Source organism: Cercospora kikuchii, assembly GCF_019650295.1.
Source record: "Cercospora kikuchii DNA, contig_00008, whole genome shotgun sequence".
Taxonomy (NCBI): Eukaryota; Fungi; Ascomycota; class Dothideomycetes; order Mycosphaerellales; family Mycosphaerellaceae; genus Cercospora; species Cercospora kikuchii.
This window is the reverse complement of record NW_025408589.1, coordinates 323,304-343,616: the sequence shown is the minus strand read 5'-3', so window position 1 is coordinate 343,616 and position 20,313 is coordinate 323,304. Positions and strand designations below refer to the sequence as shown.

Here is a 20,313-nt window from a genome sequence, read left to right as displayed (position 1 = left end):
GTGCAATGCATAGCCAAGGTTGTCCTGCAAGGATCTGCTGACACGACGGACGCCGCAACTCCTCTCAGCGATGCGCTCGCCAGGCCGGTGATGATCGTCTGAACCTGTACGGTTGCTGTCGAGCTGAAGTGGCCCATTTCGCTCTGTGAGGAGACTGAATATGCCAGTGCGATGAGCAGGGCAAGCACAACTATGCTTGAGGCCATGGTGGCAGAGCGTGCTAAGCTGTCCTGAGTGACCAGCAACCATTATAAGACTGCATGATTCTGGAGAAGATGCCATGGCATACAGGCAAGGCTGTGCATCGCGATCGGCACAGGTACAGGTGCTGGTCTCATCGTGGACACGGCTGACTTTGCGACTACGAGGCAGTGCTGTGTTGTGGCGTTTTGGAGGCTTGCAGGTACACAGGTGTGGAGTGGAGTGGAGGTGGAGGTGGCCGGTCGTCAGGCCACAATTCAGGCAGTCATCAGCGAGACTTGGGTTTCACCACCCAGACATGCAATACAACAACATTGCAACACCTACACCATATTGATTCCGCATCTCTACCTCGAAGGAATTCCGTCTATAATCAAGATACACTGAATGCCCAAGCACGCCGAAGGGCTGTGCAAGCCACGATGCCGGGATTGGCGCTAGCAGTACGTGCAGATGTCACAGCCTTGTGCGAACGGCAATGCACAACGTGGACTGGCATCACTTGAGGTCTGCAAAAGAACAACACCCATGTCACCTGATCCTCGATCGTCACGTTACCGAGCGACGATACTTCTCATCTTGCAAAGAGAGCCAAGCAAAGAAGAGGCTGAAGTAGCGGCACATGGCTGCAAGAAGTTATTATTATGTGCCACGCATCTGCTTTACTGGCTGTTGGAGAGCTAGGCTTCCAGCCTTCTGCAAGACTTCCACAGCTGAGCACTGACAATGGCCCGGCGCTGCACTGCCATCTGCTCCGAATAGGCATTGGAAATGTATTTGTGCCTTTGCACATCTTCCGACGCCAGTCGGCAGAGTCTCACTTTTTGGCGCTGGCGACGTCCATATCTGTGCCACAGCCTGACCTGAACATGTAGCGGAGGCCCCCTTAACGACATCTATGACATTCGCAGCGATGGGACCCGGACTCGGCGCTGATACAGCTCTGATGGAAAGCGATGCTAAAATGTCCTGCAAGAAGACCCGCCAACGCGCCGCGTGGAGGGTTACCGTGCTCTATGGGATTGGGGTTGCCGTATTTGTTCTTGTCACGAATATTGTGGTTTTGGCATGGGCCAACATTTCATTTCCACTGTCTGGAGGCATTGCCACTGTCTACACTGGTAACGTGACAACGCAACCACCAGTCATTCTTCACGCTAATTCAGACCCTAGGTCCTTGCAAGACGTCTAGGATAATAACGATATGGGTAGACCTCGCGATCAACGGCTTCAGTACTCTTCTACTGGCTGCAAGCAACAACTGCGCTCAGATACTATCGTCCCCCACTCGAGCCGAGATAACCAGTGCTCACAGTCGTATGAAGTGGCTGGACATTGGTGTGCCGAGCGTTCGAAACCTGGCAGCAATTCCAAGATGGCGCGCATGTCTATGGGCTGTGTTGTTCGCCAGCTCGATCCCGTTGCACTTCATGTACGTTTCCACCGTTCGCCTGATGTTCATTCAGCTCACAGATGAATCAGGTACAACTCCTCAATCTTCAGTGCACGCCAAGCGAATGATTGGAATGCATTTGCGGTGACTGCAGATTTCCAAAATACTGGCCTGGGCCATGCGAGCGAATGGATCAGCGAGTCGGCTTATGAGACAGTAATTCATCCCTTTCGATAGGAAAGTGCAAGGCTGACATCATCGAATGCAGGCTGAAGTTATGTATCGAAACATCTCGAGCCTCACTAGGATCGACTCTGATCAGTGTCGCCGCAACTATAGAGAAACGGCAGTGAAGACCAAATGGCGCAATTTCCTGATCGTTACTGATGCCCCACTACCTTCTGGAGAGAGTATCGCCAGTGTCCACACTGGCAAAGGACTATCCATGATAGGACCATGGTGGGAATGCGATTCGCCAGATACCATTCTAGAAGCTATACGCCATAACAACGAGCAATATATCCTTGCAGGGCTACTGGGCGCATCTTCTATGTTCGAGCTTGTCAACTACACGACGAGAACGGATCCTGCTCTGGTGAATCCATCGGAGTGTGACCTGCAGACATTGACCGCTCGTGAAGATGGCCCGTGGAGTGTTTGGTTGTCACGCCATTACAATATCACGGACCCACTCATTCCTTATGCCGCGAACGGGCGACATCGCGTTAAAGCTAATTACTGTCTAGCGGAGGCCACGGGAGAGTTCTGTTCCATTCTTATCAGTACTAACCTACTGTGGATCGTGATCGCATGCAACGCAATCAAGCTTTTATGCTTTGGCACCATTACCCGCGTCAGGAGCTTTGTACCTCTGGTCACGATTGGCGATGCCATTGAATCTTTTCTGAACCATCCAGAGGAAGACACTGCTGGAGCTGGTCCACTATCGGCCTGGGATGTCCGGAAAAGAAGGCTAGCTTCTCGCAAACTTGTCGAATACCGGACCGCAAAAAGGACAGGACAGGCCAGGGCAGGTGTTGCTAGTCGCTCCAGATGGATCTTCTGCTTGTTGATGTAGGTGGAAGATCCGGAAGGTACTCGATCACTTTACTGACTTCAGAGTAGATGCATGTCACTGCTGATTGGCGGAATCGCGCTGTATGAACGTCTCCGTCCCATTCGGGGAACATGGACTTTCGGATCTTTTGATACGGACAATGTTCTACGGTTCAGCTTGAGCCTTCCGTTGATCGTGAATGTGATGCTGGCGAATACGCCGCAAGTAGCCGTGAGCCTGGCATACATCTTCTACAACAATATTCTTACCTGCATGATAATGGCCGGTGAATTTGCCAGGTTTGCCACGACGCGGAAGTCACTTCGCGTCAGCCGGCCAAAGGGCACACAACGCTCGACATTTTGGCTGACGGTTCCTTACAAATGGAGCATTTCTATGCTGTCGGCCTCCGCTATCCTTCACTGGCTTGTCGCTCGGAGTCTGTTCTATGTCCAAATAGACGCGATCGATCCTCATGGAAACCGGCGCGATCCTTCAAAGACCGTGGATGGAGACGACTTCGCTTCTGGAATTACCGGCTTAGTTTACTCTCCAGGCGCGACAGTTGCAGCCTTGGTGTTGTGGGGCGTTTTCATCCTTGTACTCGCAATTTACTCAGGATCACTTCTCCCTCTAGACGTTCCGGTGGTCGGTTCGAACTCAATAGCATTGAGCGCAGCCTGTCACCGCCCTCGCACAGACGTGCACGCCGCGACTTTGTCACTGCAGTACGGTATTTTTACCGAAGAAGATGGCGGTGTTATGCACGAGAAGGTTGGATTTTCGAGCGAAAGTGTGACCACGCTTGACAGGCTTTTACCGTATTACGAATATGATTCTGGCGGCCCCAGTGTCGAACCAGCGACGAAGTCGGATCGAATTGCTGAATTCTTCCGCAGCCCAGAGAAACAACAAGCACGAAGAGCACGGCTAGTAAGAGAGGCGCAAAAGCGCAAGTGGGCACAAGACCAGGCTCAACGGCCTGATATCCTCAAGCTTTTGGCAAAACAGGACTCGTCGCGTGATGCTGAGCAATACGACACAGCACGCAGGGAGTTGGAGAATGAGCTTGAGCAAAGGTACGGACCGTATGGCAGGGCACGACAAGGCTCGAGTGCGCGAATGTCGGATGAAGTTGAACTTTTGCCGATTTCGTCTTCACTGGAAGATTCGAGGCATGGCAAGGCGTCTGCTGTCACTGTACACCGCGATGGGCTGGAGTACTTCGAGGTTCCTGAATGGCCAGAGGTATACATTTACAGATGAGGTTGAAGCAGTAGATTACGAATGCGACATATCATTATTTCCAAGAGATTTAAATTGGGTTCGGGCACTGCGATGTTCCTGGTCTCCAGGGTTTGGGTTGTAGGTGTGTGAATCCATAACATGGCGAGCGCCCAGACTCATTGTCTTCAGGAAATTGCTTGGCGCCAGGAACGAGCAGAGGAGCCACTCGTGCCACAACACAACGGCGTTGATGAACACATCGCAGAGAAGAAGAGTTGCATGTGACGGTGACGTTGGGGGCTTGCTGGGGTCGGAGAGCCGGGATGTGCCTCCGGCGGGTGGGCCATAGCAACCGGGACGAAGCGAGAGTGTTGACATCGCGCGCGACTGTGCCAACGCATCATGCTAGCCGCCTCGAGAAAGATAGCTCGCTCGGTGACCGCTTCCACACAACGTTCGCACCCAACAACTTTGTTCGTGCCGTCGTTGACTCTCGCACACATTTTCAGCGTGGAAGCGTTTCTTGCATCTCAGGGTGGCCGACACTCGTGGACGATGCACCACTGATCGCCCGGCGCGACACGTACTAGCAGGCAGCACACACCACATTCCAGAGCCAGACCACCAGGTTCATCTCGGCTCGACTAGTCCTCCGACGATATACCACGCACCACTACACGACATGTCGGGTTACGAGAGGGATGCCTCTCGCGACCGCGGCGACTCGCACCACAAGCATTCCTTCAGCTACAGCGATGGCCGCGCCAGCGTGCCCATGTGAGTACAATGCCTTTGTTGTCGTCCATGTCAACACACAGCTACACATCGGAACTCGACATGGGTACCGTCGACGATGACATTGCTGACCGCGATCAAACGCAGGTGGGACAGCTCTGACCCCGAACGCGCGCCCCCGCCGCTGCCACTCAACCCATCGACAGGCTCTTCGCCGACCAAGCCAAACACATCTGCCGGTATTGCCGCAGCTGCCAAAGCCATAGTAGAGAAGGCACGCGAGAGCGCCCCGATATCGAGCTACACGCAGAACAAGAGCGGCGGAGATGAGCGAAGTCTGGTGAAGGGCGCGCACCACAAGCGCATGCAGTCGCTGCAGACCAGCCCGGTCAAGGACCTGCGCAGCTACCTCGAGAACCGATCACCCGAGCGATCACCAGAACGACCCAACTCGCGACACTCATGGATGCCCGGGCGAATGAACAGCATCGAGGACCTCTCGCCTTCACCGCATTGTACAACGCCGACACCTGCCGAGAAGGAACGAGACGCGATGAAGGATACGCCAATGCTCCGACCAACGACGCGACAGCGATCGATATATGGCGAGAACACGCCTCCTTCGGCTACGATGCTTGCTCTCCAGACGATGCAAGTGCCGGACCCGCCGTTGGCCGACATCACGAACATGAATGGACCAACCACGCCCAACAACCCGCGCGTGCACACGAATTACGACTTTTCAAGTCAGCTGCTCAACCTGACAACGATCGCGACGAATTTGCAGAATGAGATGAAGAATCTGAGCCGGCGCAGCAAAGACAATGCTACTGACCTGCTGACCTTGAAGGAAGCGACAAATTCACGCGACGAAGATATCCGCAAGAGTCTGCGCGAGCTGGCTTCATCAGTCTCCGCGCAAAACCTCTTGCCTCCGCCGCCTGTTGGCAGTTCTGCACGTAGTATGAGCAGCTTCAGTCACTACATTGATTCTAAGCCGTTTGGCTCACCTCCTTCGGCAGGAAAATCGTATAGTGTACCGCGAGCTGCCAGTGCGCACAGCTTCCTCGATGAACCACGATGCGGCTCGCCTTCTCCATACTCCGTCGAAGGTGCCGCAAGTGTGGCTATGCTTGAGAAGATCATTCGTGAGATGGTCACCAAGGACGGCCAAGATCGCCTTCTGACCACATTATCCGAACTACTGGAGAAGAGCGGGAAGGAGAACAAGGATGCCAAGAAGAAGATCGAAGAGTTGACAGAGTTCATCAGAGAGCGTTCGGAGTCACACGCTCTTGTTCCGGTAAGCGCTGCCAATGGCGGTCCTCCAAAGCTTGAGCTGAACTTCGACTCTCCTACGCCAAAGGCTAGGGACACTTCGTATGCACGACGCGACTCGAACGACGAAGAACTTATGCGATTACTGGGACGTATCAAGGACTCTGTCACGCATTCTGGCGGTACTACTTCCGAAGTCAAGGGACTTGTTCGCGATCTGCGAGGCGAGGTATTGGGTATGGGCAGAGAATTGGGCAAGAAACTCGACCAGATTGGCGACGCTCAGCTGAATACATCACTGGACAGATCGATCAATGAGGGACGAGACAACGAGCATCTGGAAGAAGTGCAGCACATTGTTCAGGAGGCCATGGCAGAGCTCAAGCAGAATTTGGCCGGCATCATGAAGGAGAGGGCTGAGCAGGATGACGATACCTTTAAACAACTCGCTGTCGCTCGATCCGGACCCAATGCCGAAGAAATGATGGCCACTGTACAGCGCGCCCTGGCCGAGCATAATTCGAGTCTGGAAAAGTCACGAGAAACTGATGTCGAGAACCTTGGCATCGACCGGGAAGGAGTTCTGGCTGCAGTGAAGGAAGGCCTTCAAGATTTTGAGCCCAACATCGAATTGCAGCAATTTGGTCTCGAGCGCGACGAGATTCTTGCTGTGCTCAAGGAGGGCCTGGAGCAGCATCGCGAAGATCGCGCAGAGCCCGCACCGCCACAAATCGACAAGGGAGAGATCTACGAAGTTATGCAAGAAGCTCTTAAGGACTTCCGCGCACCGTTCCCGGCAGATCAGCTCGAACAACTCAAGGAGGAGCTCATTGGCAATGTGCGGCAGGCTTTGGACGACTTCACCCCGCCACCCGCCGAAGCGCCCATCTCGCACGATGCTATGAACGCCATGGTGCTTGCAGCTGTGACCGCCGGTCTTGCCGAGCATGGCCCATCCGCACCTCGCGAACTCGAGATCAGCAGAGACGACCTGTTCGATGCTGTGAAAGCTGGCCTTGACGATCCCTTTGGCGGCTTCAGCGAGCAAGTCTTGAAGCAGCTCGGCGACTTGATTGAGGAGATGCGGGTCGAGTTCAAGCAATACTCCGCAGCCAATGGTCGCGATACAGAGCAAGTTCTTGACGCGATCAAAGATGGTCATGAGGCTCTTCGACACGAGATCGAGACGTACGTCGATCGCGCTCAAGATGTCACAGGCAAGGATGAGATTGTCGATACCGTTAAGACAGGGCTCGAGCGCCTACGTGAGGATGTCAAAGACTTCTGCGCAGCAGGTCCGTCCCACGACGGTGGCAGAGGAGAGATGCTGGAGTACATTCGAGCCGAGTTTGAGCAGCTGCACAGCACGATCAAGGAGACCGGATCTACTCGCGATGCCGGAGAGTCAGAAGCTGGTCAGACAGCAGTCATCATGGTTCTGAAAGAAGGACTGGACGACCTCAAAGCACATCTCGAGAGCCGCAACGACGACCTCATCAACAATGAGGAACTCAATGAGGCCATGAAGGAGGAGTTCGACCAACTCAAGGGAGCGATCCTGAATGCCAGCGCTGCCGACAAGAATGAGCTGCTGGAAACAATACAGGACTCGATGGTTGCCTTGCACGGAAAACTCAATGGCAGTGAGCTGAGCGCCATCGCAGGTGGTGCCACTGACGAAATCATGGCCACGATGCGAGAGGAGCTTGCCACTTTGAAAGAATCTCTCCATGCCATGATCAGCGATAACGACAAAGACGCCATTGCTGCCAGCATCCGAGAAACCATCGACGAGCTTCGCACCCAAATGCTTGCTGATCAGGACGACGCCTCCGCGGCTGCCCTTGCCACCATCAAGCAAGAGATCGAGGGTTTGAAAGAGTCTTTCGGCAGCGCTCTCGTTGTCGGCAACTCTGGTGAGCGGTCTATGTCGGAAGAGGATAACGAGACCCTTCAAGCCATTCGCGCATCACTTGATGAGGTCAAGGAGAGTGTCGGCAAGCACACAAGCGATGGCATATCCACTGAGCAGCTCGAAGCCATTCGAGGCGAATTCGAGAACCTCCGCAACTCGATCGCGACCAATGCCGCGCATGCAGGCAGTAACGAGGAGGTGCTTGATGCGATCCACCTCGGCTTAGATGATTTGCGTTCGCATCTAGAGAAGAAGCTCGACAACCCCGAGACTGTAGTTCAGCATCAAGGACAGGTTCTGGACGCCCTTAATGAGGGCCTGGAGACTCTGCGAGCTGACATTGTCAAGACACTCGATAAGCCACTCGATCAGACTGTCAACTACGAAATCCTGGAGACGTTGAAGGACGGGCTGGCAGACTTACGGAACGAGATGGACAAGCTGAAGTCGCCCGCAGGAGACAAGGTTCAGGCCTCTGAAGGTGGCGAAATTGTCCTTGCAGATGGGCTAACACGCGAACTTTCTGCAGAAGATGTCGCCGCCGCTGAGGCTGCGTCGAAGACCTCGACTTCTGCTCAGAAGGCCGATATCGAAGGCCTAGAAGTCCTTCTTGCTCAAGTGCAAATCAAGATCGAGGCCATGGATCATGCTATGCAGGGTATCTCCAGTCAGCAAGCGGCGCCACAGGTGCCCGACGGCATTGCACTCAAAGAGGACCTCACGGGACTGGAGAGCATGATCCGAGAGCCGCAAGAGAGTGTCTTGGGCATGAGCTCCAAGTCTGAAGAGCGCAGTCCCGAAGGCGCTGCTTTGAAGGAGGACACAGATGCCATCGAGACATTGCTCCGCAACACCAAGGCTCAGCTTGAGGAGATGGTTTTGCCTGATCCCACTACCGCGGCCACGAAGGACCATCTGGATGAGATCCAGGTCGCAGTGGCCGTGGCTAACGAGGCTCTTGTCGGCATTACCGAGAAGCTGGACAACTCGGCCGCCTCCAAGGCTGACGTGGCTGTTGTCGAGGTTCTCGTCACTGACATCAAGACAATGATGGATGAGCTCAAGGAGAAGCAGACCGCTGCTGATTCAGAGGAGAAGCCGGAGACCATGACCAAGTCTGACCTTGACGTGCTTGGAGTCCTATGCACCGAGATCAAGACATCCGTCAGCGAGCTTCATAACCCAGATCCGGCATCGGTCCCAACAAAGGCTGATGTCGAACAGCTGCAAGGCTTGATCAACGACTTCCGCGAGAGCCACGACAAGATGCGTGACAGCTACGAGACCGATATTGCTGTTACAGCCAAGGCTTTTGATGATCGCAAGAAAGAATTTGATGACACCATTGCACAAATCGACGAAGTCAAGGGCCTGATCGCAGACATCAAGGTTGAGCTTCTTGAGAAGGTCGCCGATGGCGAGACTGGCATCAATGCGCTAGGTGTCACACTCAAGGGCCTCGAGGAGCGGTCCGATAACGAAGCTGTCGTCACTGAGGTCAAGGAAGTCATGGAGAAGCTCAAGGAAGAATTTGAGAAAGCTCACGCCTCCATTGAAGCTATCAAGGTCGACCATGCTGCATCGTCTGAGTCTGCGCTCGAGAAGCAGTCGGAGCATAAAGACGCAGTTGTTTCGGAGCTTGCTGAGAAGCTCGAGAACTCTTTCGGCGCACTGATGAGCAAGTACGATGACGCTCAGACGGCAGCCGAGGAGAAGTCCAAGACTTTGGAGGAGAATGTGACCAAACAAGAAGAACTCCTCAACAGCACCAAGGAGATGGCTGATGATCTGAAGCTGTCCATCGACACTCTTGGTTCGACACTGACTGCCTTTATTGGCGATCTGCCGGCACAAGTGGAGAAGATGACTGAGGAGTCCAAGACTGTGTTCGCACAAGGCGAGACGACACAAGTCAAGCTCGATGAAGCGTCGGAGGCCCTCAAGAATGAGCACGCCAGCACACGCTCCGAGGTCGCCAGAATTCTCGCCGCCGTCGATGTGCTGCAGAGTGACATGTCGGAGCACAATCCTCGTTTCATGGTCACCCTGGAGGAAGTACGTGCATTGATCAACCAGCACTACGAGCATTCTCAGAAGGCCTACTCTGCCGCCGAGGAGCAGGCTCAAGCTGTGAAGGAGCTGCAAGAGGCACTCAAGTCCGGCTTTGAAGAGACGAAGAACCAGCATGCAGATGGCCTCAAGTCTCACCACGAAGCTTTAGAGAAGTCTTTACCGATGCTCATGCCTCCTCCGGTGGAAATGCCAGCGCCGCCTGAGAAGTACGACGATTCAGCAGTTCGTGAGAAGCTCGACGAGCTCATGAGTCACGTTGAAGAAGCCAAGGATCGTTCAGCTCAACTCGAGCGCCTGGACGAAATTCACGCAAAGGTCATGGCGACTGCTACCGAAGTATCTGCTTTTGTCGTGGCTCAGAACAAGCAGATCCAAGAGGACCACGAGAACAAGGAGAAAGAGGCTGAGGAGATTGCTCTACTTCTCGAGCGTCGTCTTGAGCGCAAAGATCAGCTCGAAGCCGATATCACTGTCCTTAACGAGGAGAAGATGTCACTCCAAGCTGCTGTCGAACAACTAAAGGCTGAGAAGGAGGCACTTGCTTCACAGAAATCCCGCCTCAGCGCTGATGTCTCTTCAATGGAAATGGCTCTTCACATCCGTCGCGAAGAGCTGCATGACATGGACAACAAGGCTGCTGCCATCGAGCGACGTATGCTGGAGGGTGTCATGAATCAGTCTCGCATGTTGCTGCTGACAAAGTCAAAGAGGTCGGCACCGTCTTCGCCCAAGAAGAAGAGCCAAGGCCGTGACCTTCGCATCCCAAGCGACACTTCTGCCGACTCCGCTCATACGGTCACCTCTTCTGTGCAGCCCATCAAGGCGAACCATGCCTTGGCTATGAAAGCTCGACCAACACTTCTGCGCAACGGAGCTGTGGCACCCAACACCGCTGAGCGCCGTATCATGTCTCTCAACCAGATCAATCACAACGTGCCGACTGGTGCTCACGCCTACACATCCGACAAGCCAAGCTTGATGAACGGCGGCGGACTCGGCAACGTCAAGCGTAGCCACTCGGTGAAGCACAACTTTATGCGCAAGCCTTCTTGGACGGAGCGCAAGCAACGCGTCTCTTCCCTCGCATCCACAACAGAGAACAAGGAGAATGAGCTTTCTGAAGAGGACGAGGATGAAAATGTCGATGCTTCGCCCCAAGAGTTCGGATCTGAAGTTGGCACTACTAGGAGAACCAGCTTGATGTCTGGCACTGATGGTAGCATGTCCTACGCCACGGGTAGCTACGTTGGTGAGGGCGAGACTCCTGATGAGAACGGCCAACGACGCAGTCTTGCACCCAGCGATATGACCTACGAGACAGGCTCTTATCTCAGCAATGGCTCGTACATGACTGGCACAGATCTTGATCGTCGAAGTTCGATTGGCAGCTCAGCGCATGGTCAACTTGGCATGACACCGCTCGAACAAGATGCACAACTCGGCGCTATCAACCCTTCGGACCTCTCGATTCTACCTCGCTCCAGCTTGAGCACTGTTCCCGAAGGTCAATCGGAAGTCAGCAGTGTTCCACCGATTGAGGCTACTGCGTCTGAGATCGAAGCCGCGGTGCAGGAAGTCATGGGTGAGATGGATGATAAGGACCTCAAGCGATTCTATGCTCCACCGAGCGATAGTGGTCTAGGAACGGATTGTCCTACTGCTGCTTGTGAGAGTGGGGCTGAATCGGGTGGGAGTGCGGTTGGGTATTTTGCGAAATGATGAAGGGGAATGTGAAGTTGGAGGAAGGTTTGGAGGCTTGCCGCTTGCCTTCGTTTGGCGGATTTGAATTGTTCGGTCGTTCTGAATGATGACGACGACGTTTGATGGAGGATGGTATGAGATTGTGGATGATTAAGTATGATTGTTTGGACGATTCTTTTTTGGATGCGTTTGAGCGGGTTTGTTTATGCAGAAGTATGATTCATGGTGTAGGAAGGAATGAGAGGATTGTAATGATATTCAATTCGCTATACCTGACGTCTTGTTCGCATTTTCCATGTCGGAGGTCCTTATTATTTCGAACGCGGGCGAAACTTTTTCGACCGCCAATATCACCACCGAAGGCAACATTACATCTTTAGGAGGATTGAGGCATCTCATACCTGATCACGCACGAACAGGAAGCCACCACGATTTACTCTTCGCGAGTCCGATGTTTTGTCAGCTTTGAGAGCTCTCGAATGCACAAGTTTGTCGCTTCGCGTTCCAGGCTCTGGCGATCAGGCTGAGATGTGGCTGCATGTGCCGTGTCTTGGTGGCTGCCAAAACTAAAAGCTGATAGGACAACCCTAGAATTTACTGCATGTGGTCGAAAGTTGCCTGGTCCTCAGCCTTGCGATGGGAGGGACATATGAGGCTGTGTTTGCAACAGCCTTGCGCTCTCGTCTTTGAAATTCTCGACTCACCTTCAAACGACCGCCCGTGAGCAACGGCGTTGCAACTCAGCTATATGTCCAGCAACGATCACAACGCCTGAATCGACCCGCCGCCAACGTATCCAACGTAAATCGCCCTCGACAAGATGCACTTGAAGATGCCGCATTGGTTGACGCCGACAGTTCTGGTTACATCCTTCCTAGCTGGCGTCGCTTTGGCTATCGGTCATCACCTGTACTATCAGTCCCTCGAGGGTGTCAGTCCAGAAGGCAGACAATACAACCCTGTCACTATTGGCACAGCAATAGTGTTCATGGTGCGTACCACCATGATTATCACGGTCACGACGGCATACTGGCAAGTGTTCTGGCGGGTTTTGCGACGGAGACTTCCTATTGCGACTATTGACAGTCTTGCTGGAGCGTTGAGCGCTGTTTACGAGGTGCTTTCACTCAAGACACTACGTGCGAGTCCGCTGCTTGTCGGGCTGGTGCTGTTGGGTTGGGATATACGGGTCGCGATTGTCTTCCCTGCTGGTACGATTGCGCCTGGTGGGAATTATACGATTGAGCATCATGAGCCAGTCTTCCAGTATCCCAATTTTACGAACTCGGCGGCATACGAAACGAGCTGGGGATACCGAAGCCGGGACGATTTGGCAAACCGACAATCTCGAATGGGTGGTTCTCCTACCCTCGGCCAAAGATGGCGAGGACCTACCACGTTGCTAAGAAGAGTTATTGCGCCGGTGTTCTATCGAGGACTTCCATCTTTGCAGCCGCCCTTTACCAACTCGTCATACAATCTCACCTTTGTGGGACCAGCTGTCCGCTGTGAGGATATCGAGGTCGAACCAATCCTAGAGGCTTTCGGTAATGCGATGGCCAATTGCAGCGGTCTTGGTAAACCCCCTGACTGTAAAGACGAATGGAAGAGCGACTATCAATATCTTTCGTGGACCCCTGAGTATTCCACAGTTCCCTTCAAGAACGAAACTATCGAACAAGGAGTTCTACCTGAGATCTCTAACCTGGGGGCGCTTGATTCATCCTTCAACGGAACGCCGGCGGCTCTGCTGGTGGCCTCTCGCAATCTTACCGACCCAGGCGATCGAATGCAATGGTCAGTACTCAACTGTTCGTTGCACAATGCCACGTACGAAGTCATCTTTGCACTTCAGACTGGACATCAAAATGTTACGATATCTAAGTACGAAGTATTGGGAGCTGTAATGCCTGACGACTCGGGTGGCTATGGGGCTTCGATAGTGAATCGCTTCGCGTTCTCACAAGCCAAAAAGCGAGCATACTTTGCAATCATGGAAATGCTCGGCGAAATGCTAACAGGCTCGATCTGCTCATCTTGGCAGACTGTGGCGACTCGTATCTTGCAATCAAATCTTGCATTCACCCGGGAAATGTATCCAATCTACATGAACGACAAGATCGGGTCGCCGATTGAAGACCTCTCTATGCCAACACTAGCATCTGCGATCGAACAACTCGTGCACAATATGACGATATCGCTTTTCAGTGAGCCCGCTCTACTCACCACAGAGTCTGATCGCACCGCAGATATCGTCGTCTCAAGATACGAGATTGTATACTTCTACAACTGGCAACGACTAGCGATCTCATACAGCGTTGTGCTCCTCTTAGCTCTGGTAGCTATGCTCATCGGACTCTATACCATCTTCAGCACCGGGCAATCTTACAGCAACAACTTCTCGACCATTCTTCGGGTTGCGCAAAATGAAGACCTCGCTGCGTTGATCGAAGAACGTGATAGGAAGGGACAAGATCCGCTGCCGAGTCACATAGCGAAAGCAAGGTTTGGCGTCGAAGCTGTGGGAGACAGGGTCGAGCTGAGGAGACGTGTTGGGAAAGATGTGAGACCTGAACATGAGGCGTTGAAAACACAGTATGTGAGCACCAGCGAGGTTTCGTAGTGAGAAGTACATGAAGTGTTGATACAGTCTAATCGTTTTGAAGCAACAAGTCTTCTGGAGGAGAGCTGCGAAGAGGCACTGTCATGGCTGATAGACACGCTCCATGCTTCGGTCTCTGTAGTGATCTGAGCATAATCCCGACTTAGGCGCAGGCTATCCTACTGGAATCTTTGTGCCCTTTAGCAATTACTCAATGCATGATCCGTCTGTTTCGAAACGTGAAATTTCGACGAGGCTTGCCACATGAGAGCTTCATCATACAGCTCCGGTGAAAGGCTAAGCGAGCACAAGGCACGGCTGTCAAAAGTCATAAGGTTGTGCCTCATTATGCAAATGCACTGATATAAAGGTTTTCATGGACATGGTATATCCTCGAGCCGGATCAGCCCGGACCTCTCGTACAGCCCCTGGCCCATGTTTCAAGCCTTTGCTGACTTGCCAAACGAGAGACCAGGGTTGGAACTTCACTTCCTTAAGTCATACCTTCTCATACCCTACCGTATGCTATAGTGTCTAAGTGTGGACTAATTTGAGGATGGCTTCAGCTCTGCCTATGCCAATACTTCTGGTGTTCGCGTCGGTAGCGGAGTCTGCAGCACTGGCCACTTTATTCCCACACTTTCTGCCAGAGACATCTATCTACTATCTCTCTACTCGTCTACTAGGCCTACAGTTCATTGGTCTCGCAATCTACAAGCTCTTCATATATCCATTCTATGTCTCGCCTCTTCGACATATTCCTGGCCCGAAGGTATTTCGCGTGGTGATCGCAGAAGACTTATGAAGACACTGATACACGATAGGGCGGCCTACCACTGCTCGGTCATGGTATGACATTGTTGGAACGTCCAGCCGGAAGGACCTACGTGAAGTGGATGAAAGAGATTCCGAACGATGGCCTTATTCAATTTGGAGGGTATCTGCATGAGAACACATTGCTCGTTGTTGGTCCCAAAGCGCTACAGGTGAGCGATTGTGCATAATCACGCAGATGACCTGAGCATCTTGACAAGTTTCCAGGAGGTCTTGGTTACTAAAGCATACGAATTTGAGAAACCATCTAAGACGAGAGATGCATTGCGACCGAGTCTAGGAGACGGGCTTTTATTTTTGGAAGGCGACGGGCACAAGTTTGTGCGCAAGAATATCATGCCACTGTTTGGATTCCGTCAGATAAAGGCCTTGTATCCGCTGTTCTGGGAGAAGTCAATGAAGCTAAGGCGATCCTTAGAGCAACAAGTCGCCGAAAATCCTGAAACTGGAGGTGCGACGTCGATTGTGGACATTAGTCAATGGGCAATCATGGTTACACTGGACATCATCGGTCTCGCAGCGATGGGCCGCGACTTCCGGACCCTCGAGCACAATGACGACCCGCTGGTGCAAGTGTACGAGGAGCTTCTGGACCCGAGCTTGGTGAGAAAACTGCTTTTCGTAGCTCAGATATTTGGTCCTGGCGACTTAGTCCGAAGCCTTCCCATACCGGCAATGAGACGAAACAATATGATCGGCAAGAGTCTTCGCGATACGTGTTACCAGCTTCTTCATGAAAAGAGACAAGTCATCGCCACTGAATCGGAAGATCACAAGGATATCTTGGCATTATGCATCCGCTCAAATAACTTTTCTGACGAGCAGATAGTCGATCAGCTCTTGACATTTTTAGCTGCTGGCCATGAGACTACTGCAACGGCTTTGAGCTGGGCATCGTACTTGCTTGCGCGACATCCTAACATTCAGGCAGCACTCCGGGAGGAAATACGTACCTCGATTCCATCGCCGATACAGACTATGAGCGATACCGAGCTTTCTACAGCTCTGGAGTCGGCACCACTGCTGAATGGCGTGTGTAATGAGACCCTGCGATTATATCCCACAATTCCTCTCATGTCGCGAACCAACCCGAAGCCAATGACAATTCTTGAACATCAGATTCCCGCCGGTACGCGGTTTGCGATATGTCCAGCTGCTGTCAATAGGAGTCCGGAGTTCTGGGGGGATAATGCTGAGCATTTCTCACCCGAACGCTGGATTGATACGACGGAGAATGGTGTACAACGACCAAATTACTCTGGTGGAGCATCGAGCAACTATGCCTTCTTGACTTTCAACCATGGACCCAGATCTTGCATTGGACAGGGTTTTGCTCGGGCTGAGCTGAGATGTTTGTTGGCTGCACTAGTCGGAAGCTTCGAGATGACGATGGTGAATCCTGGTGATGAGGTTGAGCAGGAAGGCATTGTGTCGCTGAAACCGAAAGGCGGTGTTCACCTGAGGTTGAAAGCTTTGGGAGACTGGTGATGCAGGTGGAAGGATGTGGATGGCACTTCCTTTTCTTAGCGAAGGCATGGTTATCCAACCTGCGACCCTCCGCCATTCGGCAGCGGTCTTGAAACTCAATCCCGCATTAGTAGAGAGCTTTAAATGCGAAGCATGAGGTGAAGTCGGATGATGACCCCTGCTAGCGCGGCCGTTGATATGCCAGACGCCGCGCCACCCATGGTTTGGACATAGAACATGCGAGACTCTCTTCGCACATCATCAGAATCCCATATCGACACTCGGTGTCGCCCATCGTCACTTGAGAATGTTTCGTCGCCTCAGAACCGCACTGAATGCGCAGAAGACTTTGTCACTGTGGCCGCTGAAAGCCTAACTTCAATTCCAGCCAAGTTCGCATAACCATCGGACACTTTTGCCTTACGAGTTATCGATGCTAAACTGGTGCAGGTTTCGATCCCTTCGTTTATACACAAGGACACTGGCTCGATCGCGACCAGGCGCAGCGAGCAGCGCGTGTCTTGAAATTCGACTTTGATGGTCTGCTTGACACTGCGATCAAATGCAGCCCAGGAGCTTCGCGAGTGCTTCAGTGCGAGAAGAAAGAAGGTGGCTTCAACCGTGTCTTCATGATACAACTCGACAATGACGCCACGGTCGTAGCACGCCTTCCCACGCGTCTGGCTGGTCCACCAGGCCTGACAGTGAGCTCGGAGGTTGCGACTTTACGATATAGTGTGTCGAAATCTGCTGGCCAATGAGCATTGCGGTGGCTGATCGTGACTACAGTAAAGCAACGCACGAATGTACCAGTACCAAACGTGTTAGCTTGGAGCTCCGACCGGCGCAACAACATTGGTGTCGAGTACATGATTCAGGAAGCAGCACAAGGAGCCATACTCAAGGACGTTTGGAACTCCATGTCTGTCGATCAACGACTTGCATGCATCCAATCCATTGGACTCTATTGTCGGGAGCTGTCTCTACTGCAGTTTCCAATGCTCGGCGCACTTTATCTCACTTCCTCGGCACCATCAAACGCGACCAAATTAGATGACCAATTCTCCATTGGTCCACTTACGGCGTCAAATCACTGGGGTGTGGGCCTCGAGACATCGAACCACACTATATCTCTAGGAGGTTTGCAAGGTCCTTGTATGATAGGACGACCTTTCCATTCTTGCCACCATAGACTGACAGAATACAGGGTGCGATTTGACAAGCTACTTCACAGATCTCATCGCGCGCTCAAAAGCCACCATTGGCGTAGCGGATCACGAGAGAAGGATCAGGCACATTGAGCTCCTCGACGCATTGGAGGCCACGTTATCACGTTTGGCCAGGAGTCATGCAGTCAAGGATGCCAGTGGAGCAACCCTATTTCATCCCGATCTGCACGCTCGTAACATATTTGTCGATTCCGCAGACCACACAAAAGTGACGAGCATAATCGATTGGCAGTCCGCAGCAATCGAGCCGGCCTTCGTTTTCGCATCAGTGGATCCTGACTTCGCTGAAGACCTATTGAACGACGAAGACGACAAGGATGCGTCGGCAGGAGACCGTGCTGCCAATGCAAGATTTCGAACAACTGTTGAAGTTTGTGCGAAGATGTGGGCTGTGACACAGCAGTTCATGAAAAAGGTCAGGCCCGCTTCGAACTTGAATCCCACTCTGCTCAGAGTGCTTGCCGCTCCAAGTCAAGGCTGGACAGACAAGATCGAGGCGATGACTTGGCTACTCAACGATCTCTCGGAGAGCTGGGATGAGCTTGGATTGCCAGGTGAGAGTATCTACAAGCAAGATCAGACTGCTGAGGTGGCAGAGCTCTTGGACGAGACAGAAGCGACTCATCGATTAACGAAGCATTTGACACGACTACTACATTGTGATAACAATGGATGGGTTGCTGAGGATCGATGGAACGAGGTACTGGCAAGATATCGGCTGGAATACGGTCGCTTTGTGGAGTCTGTTGTGGAGAGCGAAGAGTGTAAGACGGAGGAGGACAGGGTGAAGGCTATCGAGAAAGCTAATCGCCTGTGGCCTTATGATCAACGATAGTACTGTTTCGAAAGTACGACTACTTTTCAGCCACTCAGCATACTCAAGTCTTGAGCTTCGACATTCACGAGACTTTTGTCAGCAGGAATCGCTTCGGTCACTCAGCAATCCCCAACTGTAACGGTGATCAATTGCTTTCCCTCACCAGATCTACAGTCGCGCAATGGAAAGAGCCGCCTATGCTGTTCACATTCTTGAACGGGCATCGAATACAGGTCATTCCAAGCTCTTCAAAGAATTTCGCCGACCTGTGATCACTCGCTTCAACAATGACACGAGTTCCATCCAACACTAGAACATTCATCGCGAGCCAAGGGCTCGTCATGTACAGTTCGGCATCCTTCGGCGCCTCCGGCACGAATGGAAAAGGTCGCAAGTCCCAATCAGCCAACACCTTGTGTGAGCGAAGAGCGGCTTCAGTGACTTTCTTTGGATGAGAGATCATCAGACCTTGGCGAAGTGGCAGAAGGGTCGCATCGATGTGCATTGCATGTGGATCATCGATGTTCAGCAGTTCGATAGTATATCCTTCAGGAATGTGTCGACGGAGATATTCTACACCAGCTTCGTTTGTTACGTGGCTGTATTGACCGAAAATCACTTTTCCAAAACGCATGAAATCTGCAGCGTCGAATGCTGGACGACTGTTGTTGATGACCCATTTGCGATTTGCTGCATCCTCATCCAGGAGGGTATCGGCATAGCTCTCTGCTGAACGGCGAATGATTCGAGCCTCACGATCTGAAGTGGCGAGCTCTTCCAGGATATCTTTATACGCCAGATCGATTTCTGTTGATCGGCATCGCCATGCGAAGCAGGCTTCGATCAAGACATTGCCAACGCTCATCAAACCATCCCGTGGCATGGCACCGGTGTAGCCTCCTTCGGCTAGCCAGTCGACGCCTTGACGCGATCGATATACTCGGACCCCTTCGTCTCGCAAGATTGCTGACAGGCAGTTGAGCTCTGCTTCGGCTTTCTCAATTGTGCTCTCAGGAAATGGAGATTGTGGTTTGAAGCGATGAACATGCTTTGCGGGCATTGTGGCCTCGATCATAACTTTGAGTTCTGATGGGAAGCAGGCGCGACCTGCTCGGCCTACGATGATGGCCTTGAGGGGCGACCATTCGTCTGAGGCTTGTACGGAAGGCATGTTGATTCCTCTCGAGAAACTTGGAAATGTGTCCAAACTGTGGCAGTGTCTGGTGAAGCAAAAAGCTCTCCAGGTAGGGAGCTTGGCTGGGGACAGAAGTTTGCGCTGCATGATTTGTTATATCTCAGGTAATGATACTTTACATCTCGATCATCGCGCAAACTATGGAGGTAGTCAGAACTCGGCGCAGTTTGCGTGGGGTACATTGACAAATGCAACGGAGCTCCACAAACCTGCAGAATACACTGCATATGCTAAGGTACCATCCGTCATGGTCCTGCAGCTAGAGGTCCGCGGATACAAATTCTGGTTGCTCTAAGAGATGCTCCTCGTTATGGGATTTCGCGTTCATGGTCAATGTCGACATCGCCGTCTTGAAAGTCAAGAAACCCCAGAGAGCCTTCGTGCAAGCTCGTAAGTAGCCAGAAATGGAATCTCTCTAGAAGTGTCAATTTGAGTTTCGAACTTTGCTAGTCTCCTAGCGCGCTTCATGAGCTCATTCGCAAGCTATTGTCTAACTAAGGATGCTGCATTTGCCAAATCAGTCCAAAGCTCTCCAAAAGACTCCCACTGACGTATCGTCATATGCAAGAGCTATGAAGTTCGCGGAACT

General features: G+C 52.4%; 6 protein-coding genes across 6 annotated transcripts; 5 read left to right on the top strand and 1 right to left on the bottom strand.

Moving 5' to 3' along the window:
* Nucleotides 1–1,114: 1,114 nt before the first annotated feature.
* CKM354_001132100 (uncharacterized protein) lies at nucleotides 1,115–3,917 on the top strand (the record flags this gene model as incomplete). Its single annotated transcript, XM_044806805.1, has 5 exons — nucleotides 1,115–1,322; nucleotides 1,375–1,633; nucleotides 1,684–1,810; nucleotides 1,863–2,668; nucleotides 2,720–3,917. The coding sequence occupies 5 exons, from the start codon at nucleotides 1,115–1,117 to the stop codon at nucleotides 3,915–3,917; spliced, it is 2,598 nt and encodes an 865-aa protein (XP_044662740.1).
* A 643-nt stretch (nucleotides 3,918–4,560) lies between these two features.
* Nucleotides 4,561–11,598, top strand: CKM354_001132000 (uncharacterized protein; the record flags this gene model as incomplete). Its single annotated transcript, XM_044806804.1, has 2 exons — nucleotides 4,561–4,655; nucleotides 4,761–11,598. 2 exons carry the CDS (start codon nucleotides 4,561–4,563, stop codon nucleotides 11,596–11,598), a joined length of 6,933 nt encoding a protein of 2,310 aa, XP_044662739.1.
* Nucleotides 11,599–12,400: 802 nt separating this feature from the next.
* Nucleotides 12,401–14,203, top strand: CKM354_001131900 (uncharacterized protein; the record flags this gene model as incomplete). The annotated part of the gene is made up of 1 exon (XM_044806803.1): nucleotides 12,401–14,203. One exon carries the CDS (start codon nucleotides 12,401–12,403, stop codon nucleotides 14,201–14,203), a length of 1,803 nt encoding a protein of 600 aa, XP_044662738.1.
* A 535-nt stretch (nucleotides 14,204–14,738) lies between these two features.
* CKM354_001131800 (uncharacterized protein) lies at nucleotides 14,739–16,504 on the top strand (the record flags this gene model as incomplete). The annotated part of the gene is made up of 3 exons (XM_044806802.1): nucleotides 14,739–14,954; nucleotides 15,007–15,168; nucleotides 15,224–16,504. 3 exons carry the CDS (start codon nucleotides 14,739–14,741, stop codon nucleotides 16,502–16,504), a joined length of 1,659 nt encoding a protein of 552 aa, XP_044662737.1.
* Nucleotides 16,505–16,790: 286 nt separating this feature from the next.
* Nucleotides 16,791–18,547, top strand: CKM354_001131700 (uncharacterized protein; the record flags this gene model as incomplete). The annotated part of the gene is made up of 4 exons (XM_044806801.1): nucleotides 16,791–16,797; nucleotides 16,934–17,218; nucleotides 17,273–17,638; nucleotides 17,691–18,547. 4 exons carry the CDS (start codon nucleotides 16,791–16,793, stop codon nucleotides 18,545–18,547), a joined length of 1,515 nt encoding a protein of 504 aa, XP_044662736.1.
* A 127-nt stretch (nucleotides 18,548–18,674) lies between these two features.
* Nucleotides 18,675–19,700, bottom strand: CKM354_001131600 (uncharacterized protein; the record flags this gene model as incomplete). The annotated part of the gene is made up of 1 exon (XM_044806800.1): nucleotides 18,675–19,700. One exon carries the CDS (start codon nucleotides 19,698–19,700, stop codon nucleotides 18,675–18,677), a length of 1,026 nt encoding a protein of 341 aa, XP_044662735.1.
* Nucleotides 19,701–20,313: the final 613 nt, after the last annotated feature.